At 41.3% G+C, this 18,960-nt stretch overlaps 1 protein-coding gene across 5 annotated transcripts in view; it reads left to right on the top strand.

Moving 5' to 3' along the window:
* The window catches only part of LOC143343479 (venom dipeptidyl peptidase 4), a 199,812-nt gene that overhangs the window by 18,167 nt on the left and 162,685 nt on the right, over nt 1–18,960 (top strand). For all 5 annotated transcript variants that reach the window (XM_076768423.1, XM_076768421.1, XM_076768422.1 and 2 more), the window contains one exon: nt 12,201–12,420. In XM_076768423.1, the coding sequence (XP_076624538.1) occupies nt 12,207–12,420 (214 nt within the window). In that variant the 5' untranslated portion in view covers nt 12,201–12,206. The remainder of the gene's footprint in view (nt 1–12,200; nt 12,421–18,960) is intronic.

The following is an 18,960-nucleotide window of genomic DNA, read 5'->3' as shown; positions in this document are numbered from 1 at the left end:
AATGAACTATCGGTGTATCGAGAAACGTTATGGCAAACATACTGATGGATCTATACATATTAAATTTCATTCATACCAAAATTATATAGATGAATGTTAAATTATATTTGTATAGCTATTCAGCCAAGTTACTCATTAATCATTTTACGAAATAAATATTTGACAATTATTCTATTACTTTATGAATTTCGATCGTCGCTTGGGTCATCTTTGGAAGCCCAAAATTAGTAATAAATTGTTAAGTTAGCTTTGTTAATAAAACTTGACCAGCACGTAGCCGAACAATCGAGCTTTTCGAGCGAAACTTGCGGATTTGTCGAAGTTTGACGGACGTAATTTGCAGGAAATTCGATATTTCAATGGAAAATGCGTAAACGGCGACGATAACTCGAAACGAGGCTCCTCTTGTTCGCTATAAACATATTTCGTCCGTCTGATTGATTAAACAATACTAATTGGCTCAAGTGGCGGAAACGCGAACGCGTTTTTTTTAGCGGTGCTTACGTTTCGTTAATAAATGACCGCAGGCGGATGAGCGCTTTTCATACCCTTGACACGAATCCGATAAAACGATTACATGGCAACAAACCGGTAAACGCGAATAGGGAAAATACGTGCCACGGGAATCATCGCATTCCTGCGAGACCGGCGTAGCCCGATCCTCCCACGCGTAAACTCAATTAATAATGACGTTGCTCGAAACGTGTCTGGGAGACGGGCTTTCGCGTTATTGACGTTTCGATTTACAATCGCGCAAAAACATCCCACCGCGCGTTTACACAAAGCCGGCTGCCAGCGAAAAATCGCGATATTCCGACGGCGTGTTTGATTCCAAATTGGTTCGTTCCGCGTCGGTAGCCCTAATGGCGAATTACGAATTTAGATGAAACTTTTACAAACGATATCGTATCGCTAGAACGATAGAGCTACAACTGCGGAAGCTTTAAGAATTAACGGGCTCGAAGGTCTTGGTAGCCGTTGCTCAAAGACTACGCCGCCGAATCCATTTATGTTTCCCATGAATATTAACCCCGGATCGCTTAGATTGGAGAAAGTAGCGTCGTGGATCGTCGCTACTTTCACGAGAAGACTTTTCTGCAGCGACCGAAGATGCTATTTTAAACAGGAGGACCTTTGATCCACAGTCTTTCCTCGTTGTTTTCCTCCTGCAAGATTAAAATATCGCACGGTGTGATGTCTCGGCGATCTATCGGTATAAAAGTGAATTTTAGATGCGAACCTGACGCGTAACAATATTTTACAAGCAAACAAACTGAATAAATGTAGCATAGATAGCATAGTAATCAGATACCAGGTTCAGGTTCCAGAATACTTCCACATATCTTTGATCCCTTCGATCCAGAATTATATACGCAATTACAAAGAAGAATATTATTTTCCACTGTTAAAAACACCCATAAAACCTAAAAAAACGTAGTATCTCTTTGTTGCAATAATTTTGATCCAACAAATTGGTAAAGTATCATTGCGTAGGTCGTGTCGTGATTCGATTGTGCTCATTATACGGTTCGTAATGACATTGGGGAAACGAGTTTAATGCTCGTTTCATGAACCGGTCGTTGCTCAGGGTCGGATTCGCGGATTGGGCAATGCGTGTACGTGAAAGTCGCCAAGGTTTAGACGCGAATGGCGTCTTGCGTCGATCAGTTCGTTGCATATCGTGGTTATTGTTCCTCCGGACTATCATTACAGGAAAACAATGGAAAATTTCGCTGCCACCGCATGCAAACACTTGTGCGCGCCTGAATTAACAATCTCTCGTTCGATAGGCATCGTTAGCAATTTTTCACGACGAATGTTGATGTGAGAATTATCATTTCGAATAAATGGGAATCGATGTGGCATTCATAACGACAAATCGGGTAATTATTGTATGAATGGCAGAGACGCCTCGAGTTCTAATTACCATAAACTTTGAAATTACTAATTGCAAACGATGATTAATTAATATTATGGCGAGCCACGGTAATCGGGAACAACGTAATCATAGTTTAAAAGTTACTATAGATGTGATTATGTGTGCTCGTGTCGTTCATGCGAAGCCAAATATGTACCTGCTTTCTCGATACGTCCGGCTGCGTTCGAATCGTTGAAATGACGATCGAACGACCGTTTTCATTCCGCTCTACCGATTCTTTTCCAGTTTTTTTTAAAACCTCGTTCCAATACGATACTTTGAATACACAAACATGGGGTATTCCTTCAAGAATTAAAAATTTAATGGCTAGAAAACGCGGTTATGAGTCTTTGCAATTTCAACGGTGGAACAAAAATCAATAGTAAACATTGATTTTACACTGAAACAAAATTTTGTACGCTTCATTTATTATAACTCTCCTGGGCCATTCGCTTTCCGGACGTTCGAATGTTTAAAATTTAATGGATTTCGTCCAACTGTGCCCGGAGTGTTTGCAGCCGAGCGACTCGAACGCACGTACTGTCTCGAAACCGGTGTATTAAGAACAGATAAGTAGGTGCTTCGGTATTCACCATCGGGAAGAGAAAGGATGCAATTAAGTACCTATGCCTATCTTCCAGTGAAAGCCAGCGAAGCGAATGAAGATGCGGAGAGATCTGCTCACCCTTCGGAGATTAATGCCCCTTTCATACCGTGGCGAACCAGGTCACTCAACTGCCGCATTGTGCAAGTTTCATCGCGAGTGTTCGCGCCGCACGATTGGTAATTGGTTTCGAATACGTCCTAGTCACGGATACTCCGCCGTAGCCTATTCTGCCACAGGGATTACTCAGAATTCGCGATGGAACAGTTAGAGGAACGTTAGGAAACATTTTATTCTATTAAAAAATCTACTTCGGAACGGTATTCGTTATTAGAATACCGATGATACAGACAATTCAAGCATTCTGTCTTTGGCAGTGCCAAACGTCGTACGAACACGGTATCCAGGTACTAAATGTCCTGGATACTTGGTACTTGAGTCCACAAAATCCTGACACTCGAGTACTGGTGGACCCTGGTGCCTGAATACCGAGTTAATTCTGATATCTGAATATTGAAGAAGCACGGTATCGAGGTACTCGAATCCAAAGAATTCTGGTATTCAAGTACCACAGATCTCTCAAGTGTTAAAGAATCCAGAGTACTTTAAGATCGTGATCCGTGCACGGTATTCGAGCAGTCAAAGTATCAGACAGCGTCCGAGTAATTATACGCCGTGGCAGTTAAGTCTCGGGGACATAAAATCCGTTAATTCGAGCGGAAGTTCATCGGCGCGAACTTGCGCCCGTTCGGGAGGTCGTTGCATTTAAATTTTGTCGCGGTCGATAGAAACAGTTTTCCCGGAATTATCACGCATCCTTTGTCCCGGTTAATTGTTAAGCGTTAAGTTATTAAATCTGTCGGGGGTCACGGTGTGTATTATTCTTGGTTCGCGCGCGCGAAACCGCCGAGTTATGCCACTAACGTTTCGAACGTAATTGGGAATATTTTAATGAAATTGATTTGCAGCTGGAGTTGCAGCCTCTCGTGCCATAACTTCGCCCGCTGCGAGGGTCCAATTAAAATTCTGTAATTACGGTAACTCAGCGTTCATTCATAATGATGTGCCCGCGTATCGCACGGGTTACTACTTACTTTCTCTCTTTCAAGCTCCTGGGGACTCGAGATTTTCTTTTTTATTTCTTCGACGCTGCGCTGGAGTATATATATATATATATACACCATTAATGCCAATATTTTTTACTTCTCGCCCAGAGGCATTGTTCGAATCGGGTTATTCTTCGGGTTATAAATTGTTCGAATGGAATACCGTCCGTGCGGCGTGTACGTGTACATGCAACGGAGAAAAATGACCATACTCTTTGCAAATAAGAAGAAAAATTGCAAATCGATGCGAGTTGATAGCTCGGTGATCGCGTTACGCTTTGTATTTAAAGGGAACTTGGTACCGGGGACAATTCGATACGTTTTCGAAAGTTGCAAATTGTTACGCACCGATTTCTCCTCGACGGAATTTTATTTCGAATTTCTACCAGTATTACCGTACAGGGCGTTGAAAAATAGAGCTTTTAACTCTAGAGACACGCGGTACTCAGTTAGAGGGGTACAAAATGCTTCAGTAATGCGGGTCCTAAAGTCAAACGTTTTGGAGTCACTCAAATCTGTTTAATAATAAGACTTTTCACTGACCAAATTTCAAGTTAAAGGATAAACAAAAATTAAAATTGCAAAATAAAATACTTTGCAAGGAACAGATAACAATTGTTCGATCGAATGGATTGCTTTATTGATAGATTTTGTCCCCTGGTGAGCTAAAATAAACTTATTTAGTTCCGATGGCGAGTAGTCGTACGTTGGACGCCCACGAGGATGAGAATTCGATTTTCGTTACACGAAAAAAGGCCATAAAGCACCGTGGTGGAAGCATTATAGTTTGTTCGTGCCATGGAATATGATCAGCTTTTTGTCTTTTTGGATATAAAATACCATGACGAAGGAAATTCAGGTCCTCTGTAGAAAATTGGGCTCCCATAAGCCGAGGAAAATACGCCATTAATGTGGACATATCAGGATCCAATCAGCGATGACCCGAAACACTCGTTCCAAGTTTACTTCGTCTAGAGACAGAGTGATTCGAGAGAAATCGAGTTTCTGTTTTACCTTGGACGTCGCAATCGCCCGGTTTAATTCAATAGGGAACTTGTAGAAAGAGCTGAAGACTACTATCGTCAAGGAAAACATAACTAATAAGAGCCAATTATGGGAAGCAGTCGTGTTGCCTAGGAAAAAACACCAATTAAACCAGCACTGGTGTCTTCAAAAATTATTTTTACAGGATTCCCTTCAAATTTTCTTATCTCTAAGTCTCACAGTTACTATTTGGACCACCACTGTGTCTGCAAAAATTATTTTCACACGTTGTTTACGAAGGATTTTCCCAAATTTTCTCAGATCAAGCCCCACAGTTACAGTTTTGAAGTTCAGAAGTTACTGGGTCGCCAAGCCTTTCTGTGTAATTAAAAAAAGAAAGAGAAATGGCTGGTCGTTGCATTTGTTATCCCAGGGAACGTTTGTGCATTCTCTAAACTTGCACCGTATATTTTTCTTTTATTTCCAACGGCTCGAGTAACAAAGTAATTGTTCGACCCGAGAAGTTATGCCTCCTTCCTGCCGTATTCGAATCCCGTTACGGTTTTACGCGACGGGGCCGATAAATCTCGACGTCGAGCATTCGCGTAAATCAGAAAAAATGGTTGGAACCACTTTAAAGGCGGCGCGAAGGAGAAGACGTCCGTCGACGCTCGTATCGACCGGTTAACGGTCGATTTTCTCGAAGGGTAGAAGAGACTGTAGTTTCGCCAATTTAGATAAATGAAATTACGCCCACCTATGCTTCTTGTGGCTGTTTTGTCCTCGACGAACCTTTCGGAGTATTAAAACAGAGAGGCCGTATTAGTGTCGCGAAGTTATAATACCCGGAATGGTCGAGAGCGTTATAAGAAACGCTAATAGGATCACTTGGTCTTATTGGCGCGACATTCAATATAGCCAAAGAGAATTTTATTTATCTCGTTTCGAGATCGACGCGATAATTATACGAAACTCGTTGAATTATTAGTTCCATCGCAGCAGACATTTTGTGGACTTAATAAAGTGTACAAGTACTATCAAACCGAAGGTAGAAACATTTTTTTTTAAAGAAATAAATCAAACCATTTCGATGAATATTTCTAAATGAAAATTTATTCGAGCAACAGGTGAGACTGAGTTTATTAAATTATCATAATACGCTTTGATCTCACGTCAGTTTTCCACCGAAGGGCACGGAAAAGTTGTTGGGAGTGTTAAAAAATTGAATACGATAATGTGATCAAAATCCATTAATTCAACTTGTCGGAATAAATTGAAACTATCGGAGATGTTTCGGGGCCGATAGCTCCGAACTTCTTCTCAAATATTTGCGAGTTGTACACCGGGTAAAATACTGGCCGATCGAGTTTTCCAACGAGCAGAGAATATCGGTCGAGCACGAAGTTCCCTTCAGAAAATAATTATTTCGTTAAATGAAATTCCGCGACGAGCCTGCTCCTTCGCCGTGGAACGGATGTGTCTATAGGGAGGCAAATTTAATTTTGATAAAAGAGACTCGGAACGGCCGGGAGACCGTTTAACTTGCCCCGTTGAGGACACACAGGGCTGTTACTTTGCCGAGAATATGGAATCCAAGGGTCGCGATAAGACTCGCCATGATATTACCTCACGTCTCGCCCATATATTTCTTATCGCTTCCACGGAGTACCTTGCGAATCCTCAATTGCGGCTGTAAGGATAGGTCCACAAGGTTCATGCGTGGTTATCCATTCGCCAGGCTTTAAAAAGATAGTCGTCGGTAGCTCTTTTCTTAACAACGGATTATTCCTGAGATCGCGTTTCCCTAATGCAGCGTTTCCGTTCACCGCAATCCCTGAATCTCCTGTGAAATGCTCACAGTCGTTCAAAAGTATGTACCCAGTCGCCGAACGTGACATTTTATGTTTATTACGTCTTCCACCGCAGACTATTAAGGTCAGTGGGAGATTGAACAACTTTATCTTGCGAGGAAACTGCACCTCCAGTCGCGACTGTCACGCACGAACTGCCCTGAATCGAACGGAAGCGACTATTGTTCAAGACAGTCGGCGTCGCAGAATCTTTTAATCCTTTTAGTCGTCTCACGTTATCCGTTACTTTCCTAATGACCTTAACATAACACTTAAAAATCCTTTTAAGGAACCTTTACTGGCTAATAACAATTTTCATAGAGTTAATATCGCGTAGAGTACCTTGAACAAGCTTTAATACTGTCGAAAACATTCTAAAAAACTAAATTTAAAGTTCTAAAGGAGCACAGTATCCTAGCACTCGAGTACCGGAGATTCCTGATACTTGAATACTAGGGAATTCTGTAACTCAAATATTGAAGGAGCATGGTATTCGGGTACTGGAGCACCTTGGTATTTGAGTACTGAGACAGTTCTGCTACTTAAGTACTAGAGAACCTTAGTATACGAGTACTAGGATAATTGTAGTACTTAAATACTGCAGAATCCTGGTACTCGAGCCCACGAAGTCCTATTCTTGCCCCTTGGATAATTTTGGTATTTGAATACCGTGATGTCTTGGTACCTGAGAGGATCAGAGTATCCAAGTGTCTGAAATCCGTCTAATCCTTCGAGTACCTAAGAGCACATTTATCTCTACTAAAGAATAGTGTTCGAAATCATCCTCTGGAGCATGGCCGTCGACGTACGATTCATCCGATACGACGAATCATACGGACGGTTGGACGATAGTAGTTTTTAGGTCGCGGTTCGGTCAGAAGAAAGCCTCAAGATCATAGGAGAATTTACGAGTACCGAACGAAAATGAAATTGTGCCGGACGCTTAGGTGTGCTCGCCGGGTCGGAAACCACGTTGTAATAAAAGGTACAATAAAACGGCGCGATCTTCAGAAATCTCGTGGCCGCGTAGCTCTTTCTACCCAGTTATTCGGGATGTGTTCGTCTCGGAAAAATTTCCCGATTCCGCTCGAATATAATGTAATCGTCGGGGAGATACGTGTCCTCTACTGACGACACGCCCCAAGGTTTTATCGGTTCTCGACGGTTTCCTCTGATAATTGAAAACTTTCCACGGGCTGCTGCCTCTTTGTTTGACGACCATTTCGGATACCATCGTCGCGGAGTTCTAATCGATATTTGTTTAAGTTTCCACGCTCCGCGAACGGAACGATTTTAAACGGGGCGATTATGCCTGCCGAGTCTCTTTGAGCCGTCGTCGCATTCAAAGTTGATCGCGCGTGGCGGCCTTAAAGCTGCCTACACAACGCGCGATCCTGGATAACGACCAGCGGGATAATGAGTCTGCCACGCGAGGCGCAGTTTATATCGGTTTATTTTCTAAAGAAAGGTGCGAGACGCCAACGAAAACGAGCTTGCAAAACCTATCAAATTTGTTCCCTTTTAATGGAGGAAATTCCGGGATTCTAAGTTTACCTTTTTCCCCTGTTGATCGAATGGTGCGGAATGGGAAAGGGGCGTGGTCAGTCGGGGGATTGGTTATTCAGAGAAGCTGCAGTAGAGGCTTATGGGATCAAAATTGGATGTGCACGCGAGCCAGGCAAAGGAAAGGAAAATGCAAGTGAGAAATCACGAGAAGGGATGAAAGTATCCGAAGGAAGGCAAGCTTTTCAGGGTGCTCGAAGGCAGTCTCCTAACTTTTCGATACCGTGACCCGATGAATGCCATAAGGGAACTGTCCAATCCGAAGCCCGGTACGCAGTCGTATTTCATACACGATCTTCTCGTTTGAAAATTATTAAAAACTTGCAAGAAAATATATTCGTCTGTGCGTGGACCATCAGCAGTCGACCTCGGGAAAGTAAATAAAATAGCATTTTTTAAGAGTTTTAGGATTGATTTTACGTAAATTTTTTTATTTACTACAATTGACTCCAATTTCGTTCTCGTATTTTCTGTTCGCGTTTGATTTCTGATTTTGTATAAAGTAATACGCGTTTGGAAACGCGATTTTACGGTGCTTCTTCGAATAATTTAGCGAACAAATTCTCCGCTCCAAGTTTTGTCTCGAAACTGTTTTACATAAGTCTAGTATCGCGAAGAGTTAAGTTCTAACAGATGCTGGGATCCGATTAACGATTTGCGACGCAACCGGGGCGAACTTGCAATCGCGAGCAGCGAAACATTGTCTGTAGACTCCGTGCATTTGCATTGACGTACGGTTAGATCGCTGTTGGAATTCCAGAATTGCTCTTTCGCGGGATAACCATCCATTGTAGTGAAATGTGTCTAGCCCCTTTGTCTTCCGCGCCGTGCCGTTTTTAAAACGAAGTTTTGCTTTCGACGTGCACCGCCGGAGACTCTTGACTCTTTAAATGCATTAGCATTTCTCGTTGAAAAACTACGCGTCCCGTCCCTTAGTATAAGAAAATCGAGCATCGTTGATCTAACACCCGAATTTTTTCGCGACTTTTCCATGTTGCTGCGACTGAGGGAATTTGACGAAGCACCAACCCCAGGTCCGTTTAAAATTCTTCGATAGATTCTAGATTCATAAATTGACAGTTCCAAGTCCATAGAAATTGCTAGTATTTGAATAAATTCACGAAGAACTAGGGTAATATTTTTATCTTCACCAGTTACCAAACACGTACCAGTAATAATTGAGTTCAGAAAATATAAGAAGAGAAGAAAGACGGAACAAAAACATGCCCGTCTGTAGGGTGAATGGTGGATTGACGCAACGATGTAGTTTTTTACGGGTACAAAAGCCGTAATGGCGTCCACCATTGGTTAACCTTAGCAGTCAGATAGTGTTCAGGTTTCCTTTGAATCTCGTGCAAGTCACCGGTCGTTTGGTACGTATGAACGGAGCTTAATGCCTCCTTTGTATTCCGGCAACCGCTTTCCACAACCTGGAAAATGCATGAATGAAGTTCTCATCAGGGAAGTTAAACGTCGCGTTAAAAAGGTTCCGAAAGTAAACACGAAAGAGGAGGAGGGAGAATTGTTGGGTCTCTGATAGAAGCGGTCGACCAAGTCGGTTTCAAAGCAGAAATCGACACACCCGCGTAAATGATAAACAACGTAACGTCGACAAATTGTACAGTCGGCGAGAAAATCTCAATTTACCTCATTACCTCTACTTATCTCTGTTTTCGTCCATAAAGACCTCTTTTACCTTCTACCTAAAGCTTTTCGTTGTTCAAGATAAACGCGACGAAGAATAATTTAGTCGATATATTTAATACAAAAAAGGCACCATTAGATCAACGATAAAGTAATGAACTAGCAGATGTTTCAGTATCTTTATGTTATAAAGTTGGGTAGATTCTTCCGTTTCCTATATCCGCCAGCGAATGGTAGTTGATAAGATCGCCGCTGAAGTTTTGATTTACAGGGGGTGAAAGACTTACGAAGTTTTTACTGGAAAATCAAATTGCTTTAAGATAAAGTCTCCGTTGGGAATTAATTCCCGAGTAGAATGAATCCAAGTCCAAACTTTCCCTTCGCACAATGTGTGCCGTAGTCAAAATCTGCTACCGAAGGAGGAATCCACCCCTAATTGACGAACGAAGGGCGTTTGTATCTTCTTCGTCTCCCCGTTTTAGGCTTCGAACCGTGGAAAGAATAAATTAAAATATCGGAGGTTGTGCTGTCGTAAGCGTTTCTTAGATTTATTTTTAACACTAAACCTACCACGACCGGTCGATTTATATTTGAACAGTACAAAATTTGGTACCAAATTCTGGTTAACTTCCGATGTATCAGTTTCAGTCACTGTCTTAGAACAGACTACCAATGTGTATTAAAAATAGTTAAACTTTAGGCGCATGCAGTTCCAAAACTATTAGTGTTTTATTAATTATTAAGGCATTGTTAAAAGCGGCAAAGCCTCCCCTTTAAAATGGCTTTTGGTTTTTGTCGATCCGACTTTCCGTTGTCGAGATATTGTAATTTATGTAAAAGGTAATTTTTTAAATTCCGCTGTCTCTCGCTATTAATGCGTGTTAAAAATAGTTAAACTTTAGGCGCATGCAGTTCCGAAACTATTAGTGTTTTATTAATTATCGAGGCATTGTTAGAAGCGGCAAAGCCTCCCCTTTAAAATGGTTTTTGGTTTTTGTCGATCCGACTTTCCGTTTTCGAGATATCGTAATTTATGTAAAAGGTAATTTTTTTAATTCCGCTGTCTCTCGCTATTAATGCGTATTAAAGATACTAAAAGTTTAGACGCGTGCAGTTCCGAAACTATTAGTATTTTATTAATTATTGAGGCATTGTTAGAAGCGGCAAAGCCTCCCCTTTAAAATGGTTTTTGGTTTTTGTCGATCCGACTTTCCGTTTTCGAGATATCGCAATTTATGTAAATGGTAATTTTTTTAATTCGACTATCGCTGTCTTCGTCTATCGGAGTCGGACCTCCTTGTCGCACGTGCGTAGCGCTGACCTACCCCGCGTACGTGACTGTCGTGACCTAGTTCGGGGCGTAGTATTTCCAAGAATTTACTACGCACTGTTATCAATGAACTCGCGAGCGCAGCAACGAAACGTAAACAAACTTCGAACCCTTGTATCTCCGTAACTAGCCACCGCATCGACTTGAAACTAAAAACGCTATATCTCTGGAACTAATAAAGCTATCGACTCGTACAAACGCTCATTTTAAAGGGCATTTCATCCTCTATCTGATGACCGTATTAACAACTATAATTTATGCTGTCTTCCATGTTTATTTTGACTTTTACTTTGACTTTATATGTTTAAAGAAGTTTAAGAAATTCCTATTGATCATACGACTGATGTGGGATAAAACTTTATTATAAATTGTTTATTTAATTGAAAATGAATTTAAATACAGGATGTTTGCGTAATTACTAGCCAGCACTTTTTTTTAAATAGTTGTTTTCTCTAGAACTAACTACGGTATCGACTCGGTAGGTTTAGTGTTAATATATGTTTAACATCCGAGTAAGAATACCTCTCTAATTTGGCGTTGTTCTTCGTAGAAATTATTTTCATCGGAATTATTAAGCAACGAATTATTTATTTCGAGAGATTAATAATTAAAGTTTCGAGAAAATTAGGTCGTAGCGACCGACCCCTGTGGGAGTTGTATTAGACTCTGGCAGCAAAAGGGCTTCAAGGGAAAACTTCCTTACGCCAAGTAGAATCTGGCGGGTCTCCCGTGCTCGTTCCTTTATGACTTGGATAACGAAGAGAGGGCCAGTTATTCCGAGTCCAAAAACCCTCTGGAAGCGGCACGCCAGGGGGTAGAACAAGCTTGTGATCTCCGAGCCAAAGGGAACATTCGTTGTTCTGAGTTATCTCGAAACGTAGCATGTTCAAAATTCTCCCCTGTAATGCGGAAAACGAATTCTTAAATTTCCAAATACTTAATCCTTCGATTACAAATTCATGCGTGTCGACAAACATTAAAACTTCGATTCGAACTTACGAAGATACTGTCTTTGAGGTAGGGTGGTTTAATAAAATTGGTATTCGCATGTTTGCTTAAGAATGAAGCTACGCGGAGCTGAAACTTGAATATTTATAAAATGGTGGCTTCCAGCAGGAAAGTGGCCATTAAAGTGTTAATTCCGTGGCTTCGTTTGGCCAGAGCGGACGGTGTTTAACGCGATTTGATTCGATTGTTGCAGGACCTGATGACGAAGAGCAAGCAGAGGAATTGGCGGCGTTTGCTGGCCGGTGGCTTGGTCGTCGTCGTCGTGCTCGGCTTGGTCGTCGCAGCGGCGGTTCTTTTAACCGGAAGCCCGGATTCCTCCGGCTCGAGAGCGCCAAGCGCACCTGGTATTTCCCTCGAAGAATGGCTCGCAGGCTCGTTATCCCCTAAGAGCTTCAACGGCACGTGGATCAGCGGTAAATATCTGATATTTTTCTCACCGAGATAGAAAATTGGCCTTCAACGGGCCACGCTGGAAAATAGATCGTTCCTTCATCGATAAACCAGAGAATTTGCTTCGACCGATTAACGTTCTCAATGAAAATTCGTGCTCGTCAAGATTAGAAAAACTGTAACGCAATATGCTAACGTAGAAATCGTTTTCAAAAGAGTGGAATTATCTACTTTTTATCTGATAGTAAATTGCTAGTAATTGGGAGCAATTCTTCGGATAGACTCTGCACTCAGAATCCTTAAATAGCATCACCCGTTAAGTACTCGATGTCACTCGAGTTCTAAGGCGAAGCAGCGTGCAGAAATTTGAAATCTGTGAAACATGGAGGATGCCAGGTCCGGTATCGGAGGCCAGCAGTGCATGTTGCAGGCCTTAACAGTTGCATCGTCCATCTCGAACAGAGGCGGTCTGGCCAGCGAAGGTTCCCCGACCCTGAAATCCCGATTAATCGGGACGAAATCTTTATTGCGGTTGTCCGACGCAGCGGTTTGCAATCGAGGGAATTTGACGTAGGCAGTAATTAGCGAGCGAGGGATCATGGATCAGCGCGGATCGTCCCTTGCTGCGAGAGGTCCAGGCTATTCCCGCAAATTGAGGGTTTCGATGCCGGCTGTATCTAGCGGGTACACGTCCTGTGTACCGGATGGCACGACGTTAATTTCCCTCTGCTTATACGAGCTATCGATTTGCGCCATTACGTACGGCAAACATCATTTTCAACAATCATTGAATTACGCCTTGATGAGCGCCGCGGTCGCAGCCACGGAATTAATTCCGTGTTTTTCAGTCGACGCCGTGTCGCGATCGCGAATTAAACGGCCTCGATGCGTCTACCGGGGGAGGGGAAAAAATGGAAAAGGGAGGAGAGTTCAAGTTTCGAGATTTTTCAAGTCGCGCGGGAAACATTGTTACCGTTGTATTGTTTGTTGCGAACAAAGGATGACGGTTCGTTGATGAAAAATAGACAGCACAATGAAACGCAATTTTTCAACGGCGAAAACTGAGAATAGCTGTTTTGTTGCGGTGGACTCGTTGCTTTTAACGGAAATTAAGTTTCCTTTGATGGGTAGCAGTCATATTCTGGATCAGGGAGTTCGAATTGTGGGTCGAAACACGCTTTCCAAATGGGCCACAGAGATTGCTCAATTATCGTCATATTTTTCTTTTTCGCGCGCCTACCACAGCACGATTTTCCACTCGCGCCTGGAACATTTTCCGGAACGCGAGGGCTCTGCTTAGCGCGGCGGAAACCTTGTCGAGTTGCAGGGATTTTTGCCTCCTAGTTTCTAACCATTTTCATTTCCCGGTCGTTATTTATTAAATATTTCTATCGGTCAACACTCGAATCCTCTATTTCAAACGCTTTTTTTAGAAATTTCAATTAAATATACGCGTGATTTTTTACGGTTGCAATGATTATATTTATAGCACGCAGGAAATAGCGCTGAAGATGTCGGAAATCTCGTGACAAGCTTCGAGAATCGCATTTACGAAATGCAATTCGCAAAGAGCTGCATTGAATATTCAAGCAGATAAAAATCGATATTTAATCTACTGATGAGAAAATAATTTCATCAGACTTTCTGTCGGGCTGTAGAATACTAAGTAAACAGGAATAATAATACTCCTCCTTTGTTCAATGTATCTAATGGAAGAATGTCGATTAACTGTATTATTTGCCGTTCGAGTATAGCAATATTCTATGTAATTATCTCGTATCCGACGATTCGTACCGATATTCAATCTTCTATATCGAAATTTAATCTCGAAAGAAAATTATAAATGGAATTATTACTGTCTAACATGATTAAAATTATTCAACTTGCAAAATTAATTTGGAATTAAGTTTGAATGACGCTTCTTTCATTTAGAAAAAGTTATGGTTTCTGGTGGACCACAACGTTTGAGGTTAAAAGTCGATTTACGTAGGGAAAGCAGTTTTTTCTCGAGGTTTTACGGGGCATATCATAAATTTTTCAATTCCTTCGTTCCAATTTACTTTGGGATTAGTAATTTTGATTTATCGCCGCGCCATTCGTTTCGACCGCGAGCAGGAGATCCGTGAAAGGAGTTCAGTCCTTGAACACTCACAGAAACTGTCCGAACTATTCGAACATTTCCAGAAACTTCACTTTCTACGGTTTCTATGGCCGCGTTTGTTCGTGAAAACAAAGATGCCATTTGCTGAATTAATTTCGCGCAGCGTTGCGGACTTGGAAGCTTTTCCAATAACTAACTGAACGTTGATTGTCTTTTCTAAATTAAAAATAATACGCACTGACGAGGGTAACAAGTCCCTTCTCATTCGTAACCAGGAGCAAAATAGATATAAATCAATATCTAGTTTTAGAAATATGTAAATAAAGTATTAAAGTTTAACATTTATTTATTATTCTGCAATTTTACGGTTATCCGTAGACAGATTTATATCATAAGCTCGAAGGGGATCATAAATTCCTCCGATTGATGGAATATATAGGTCACTGACAGTTCATTATTCAAATGAATAATGTGCCATCAGAAACCACGTTGTGCTCCTTAATGATAAATCAATATTAAGGAAGCAACGGCTATAGGAGTATTTTATGCTTGAAATACGATTACGCTAACGAAATTCTGCTCCAATATTTCGAGATAAGACGAATAAGAAGCGAGGTTAACCTGAACGTCTTATTATTAAATCTACTACGCTTGTGTTTCTGCGTTTTGTTATCTCGGAGGTATCAACCGAAACGGAATTAGTTACCTTTCTTTGTACATAATATTTTTGTTAGCTTTTCCCTTAGAATTTCAAGAACGATTGTAGTCGGAGATACGAGAGTGGCATCAATTTCTAAACTGTTTACCCGCAGACTTACCCGAAAATATAAAATATGGAAGCTCGGAGAAGCACACTTTGCGGAACGTGGATTTACGTAAGTGGTCGTACGAGCGAACGAAATATAAACGCAACGTCGAACCGGGGAATAAAAGCGGCTGTCATTCCTCTTTCAGAGGCTTGTACGATTTGGTCGATGAGTGGCAAAAGTCTAGAAATTTGTGTCATTGGTCGTAGTCGAAGAGTGACAGTGCGGTTGCAATCCCGTAATTATTATTTCACGAGAGAATCTTCCGAAGCCTCTGTTTTTAACGTTAATGATGGCTTCAAACGGATAGAGTAATATCCTGACAGGAAATACGAAGTATCTAGCAAAGTTTTTTACTTGTAATGGTCGTGGTTTAATAATGAGAGGCATCGATTTATGTAAAAAAATGCATAGTTCAATTTAAAAAAGAAATGCGAGCGCATATTGCACCGTTGCGCCAAACGAAAAAAAAATTATGTCATCAAAAGATGGTCCCGCACGGGGAATTCAACGTTTTCCTCTATGAATTTTTTCTATCTTCGTTTAGAATCTACCTATAGCTTGTCTCACTTTCTGGAATTACATTCTATACCCAGTATGATCTATAGTTTTATTTTCGAACATAGCAAGCCATTAATCTTAATTTACCAATAATTTCGTTGATTTAGGAACTTAGATACTCGTTTCAGTCTTTTCCAGTCCAATTAAATTGGTCATATTATGACAAACATAATCCAATAGTCTTCAAACATGGCAGGAGAATAAAGGCAGATCATTTTTAAATCGCTAGAACGAATCAAACCGCGATCGTAACGATCTACACAGGAGTTGCACGAAGCTTGCAGGAGTTTGGTTGTGTTGGGCGTTGCATAATCGGTCTGCAAAGGTTGGTGCAACCCCACAGAGAGATGCAGTTGCGACTGTCACGTGGTGTGGTCCGCATGCCACCACGTAACAAGTGATACGAATCGTTCTGGACAGAATTTTCTGCCTCGAAAGGAGACGAGCGCAGAGGACCGGGTCTTGGCAAGTTGCCTGAGGCTCGAGAGGGAATCATGACGAGGCACTGAGGCCATCAGCTATTGGCCAAAGGGAGGACTGATCATTTTAGAGAGCAGGGACTTCTTCGTGAAAGTTAAGTGTCAGCCGAAGATATTTCCTAGCTTTCTTTTTTCCTTGAGAATTCCCTTATCGGATTACCTTCAGACTGTCTAGGCCCTCCTACCTTCGGGTGACTCGATTAGATCAGTTAATTGACGCCATACTTGACAAGATTCGATGCTTTAATTGTTTATCTTTCTCCTTTTCTTCGACTGTCCACGTCACTCATATAAAGACAGAATTTTTCATCGTGGAACTTGAAAAACGAATTCCAAGACGTTAACGTGTTTGACAGTGTGTGAAGGGATCTGTTAACTTATAAAAATTACGGATACTGTACTGTAGAAACACCTCGAATTAAATTTACAATCTCTAGTTTGATTAGTTTACGTGAAATCCAAGTTTTGTTTTGGTAGAAAATTGTACAGTTTTGGTTTGGCAGTGGTCGGGTCAACGTTGTCAGAGAGTTGTTGTTTTCGTACGCGTTTGCTGTGGGATAAATTTACAAGTGGAGCACGATCGACGTAATTTCGATCGCATTTCCCCTGCAGCAAGATTTATGCAATATGTCGCGGTGCATTTTCCATATTTCATTTTGTTGAACGGTACCACGTTGAGGGATTTTCGAAGACGGTTTCGCGAGAGGTCGGCGAAGATTTTACAAAATTTCGAGCGGATTTCGCGAAAATATATTTTCTTCCATCTGCTTCCACTACCAAATTAACTACTAGCCAGGAGAATTTTGTTACAATTCGAAATTTGAACCCATAAAATATAATCGATTAATTTTGCTCATCCATTCGCGAATAATTGCGTTGTTAGAGAATTCCTCCCATAATAATTCTGTGTTATATTCCCTCGTGTAGCAGATTATCAGTTAATTAAGGAACCTGAGCCTTTGAAGCTTAATGTCTTAAAATCTTTTGTATTATAGGTACTTCCTAACTAAGATCCTTCCGCATCTCGCTGAAATTCATTAAACATCTTCCAATTATTAAGGAAGATGTTTACAAAATCGTGTATTTTATTGCTGAACGTGTACATTCGTTACGGAGAAGATTCGTTGCTTACTCGAACGATAAATATTTCGTACGCGAGCAGAGTAATTGAGGTTATGTATACGCATCCAGTATCTACAGTTGAGGTTATGTATCATATATGTATACCCATCCAGCTAACTGGCACACATGTCTATTTCGCATCCACGTATAATTTGTCGTTTCCTCGATATACATCGTTTTGTCTCAATACACAGAGTATTATATTTTCAAATTTATTTGCCAATAGGATCCACATTTAGAAAAGTGTAAATAATCCTCATTAAACTTAAATGATTTGTCGATCTGAGGTATTTCCAAGCAGAATATTTCCATATATTTTATTAATTAAATTGAGATTCTGTCCAAGGTTCAGTTCCCGTTCGAAATAGTCGGAAGCACTGCCCTTTTTCGGCCTCTAAATTCTGCTATCAGTGTCCCTCGGCTGGTCGTTTTTTAATCGTCGCGTGAAAGCTTAACGGGGATCGTGTGACACACTTATCGCCAGAGACGTTCAGCGCGACAAGTTTCGCGAGCAGCTTGAAACTAACTTGGCTTTCGTCCCTGCCCGGCAGCACGTTTTTACGAGCCCTTCAGCCCCGCGATAAGATCAAAGAAATTGCTCGCAAATGTCTTCTTTGTGCGGGCCAAGAGGCTGCCGGGGTAGCATGCACACGCTATGACGAACAGTTCGCGAACTGCTTCCGAGCTGTTTACGAACTTCCTTGTTTTATGTTTTTGCGTAGCCGTCGCCAGCACCAGTCTTGGAAACTTGGCCGTCCCGTCTCTCTTAACTTATGATGCACCTTACTTGCATGCGTGTGCATTCCTGGCTTCTTTCTCGCGAATAAGATGAACCCTACAACCCCACACCCCAACCATTTAATGGACGAATCAATCATCCCTTGACGCCGAGGTCCACGGTTATCGTTTACAGGGAGAATGCGAGTGAAATCAGGCAACAAAAGGTCATCTTGCTTGTTCGATAAAAAGTTGCGCAACAAAGGATAATTCTATGTGTGAAAACACGTCGAAAATAAAGTATAATATTTTTTCGTTCGTGGCTTTATTCTCCGAATAATTACGTTTGAAAATTTCAATCCGTCTGACCCAATATGGCTCATACTACTGCAAGTCTCATCTTTCGTTCTCCCTACTCTACATTCGTCATCTATTCGTAGTTATAGATGCGAATTGATGTTAAATACATTCGTATGTACTCTTTTAGTAAAAGGAAACTTTATTTCATGCGTGAATAATTTATATTTACGTACAAAATATTTACATGAAAATTCGTGGATTCGTAATTTGATCAGTGCACTCTTAAACAATGTACGAGGATTTGATAGTATATAGCCGGCTTCAGAGAAGAATTCTCAAATGCTGGTCTATTTTTCAACCCGTCACTCTATAGCAACCCCTTAATCCGTAAAATATGGAATTTACGACGCGCGGAAAGATTTCTCACGGAAAGTATACTCTCGTTGCCTGCAGAATTTACGCGACCAAGCGTTCGCG

The sequence above is a fragment of the Colletes latitarsis genome, chromosome 7 (genome assembly GCF_051014445.1).
Source record: "Colletes latitarsis isolate SP2378_abdomen chromosome 7, iyColLati1, whole genome shotgun sequence".
Lineage (NCBI taxonomy): Eukaryota > Metazoa > Arthropoda > Insecta > Hymenoptera > Colletidae > Colletes > Colletes latitarsis.
This window is presented reverse-complemented; position numbering and strand designations above follow the sequence as displayed.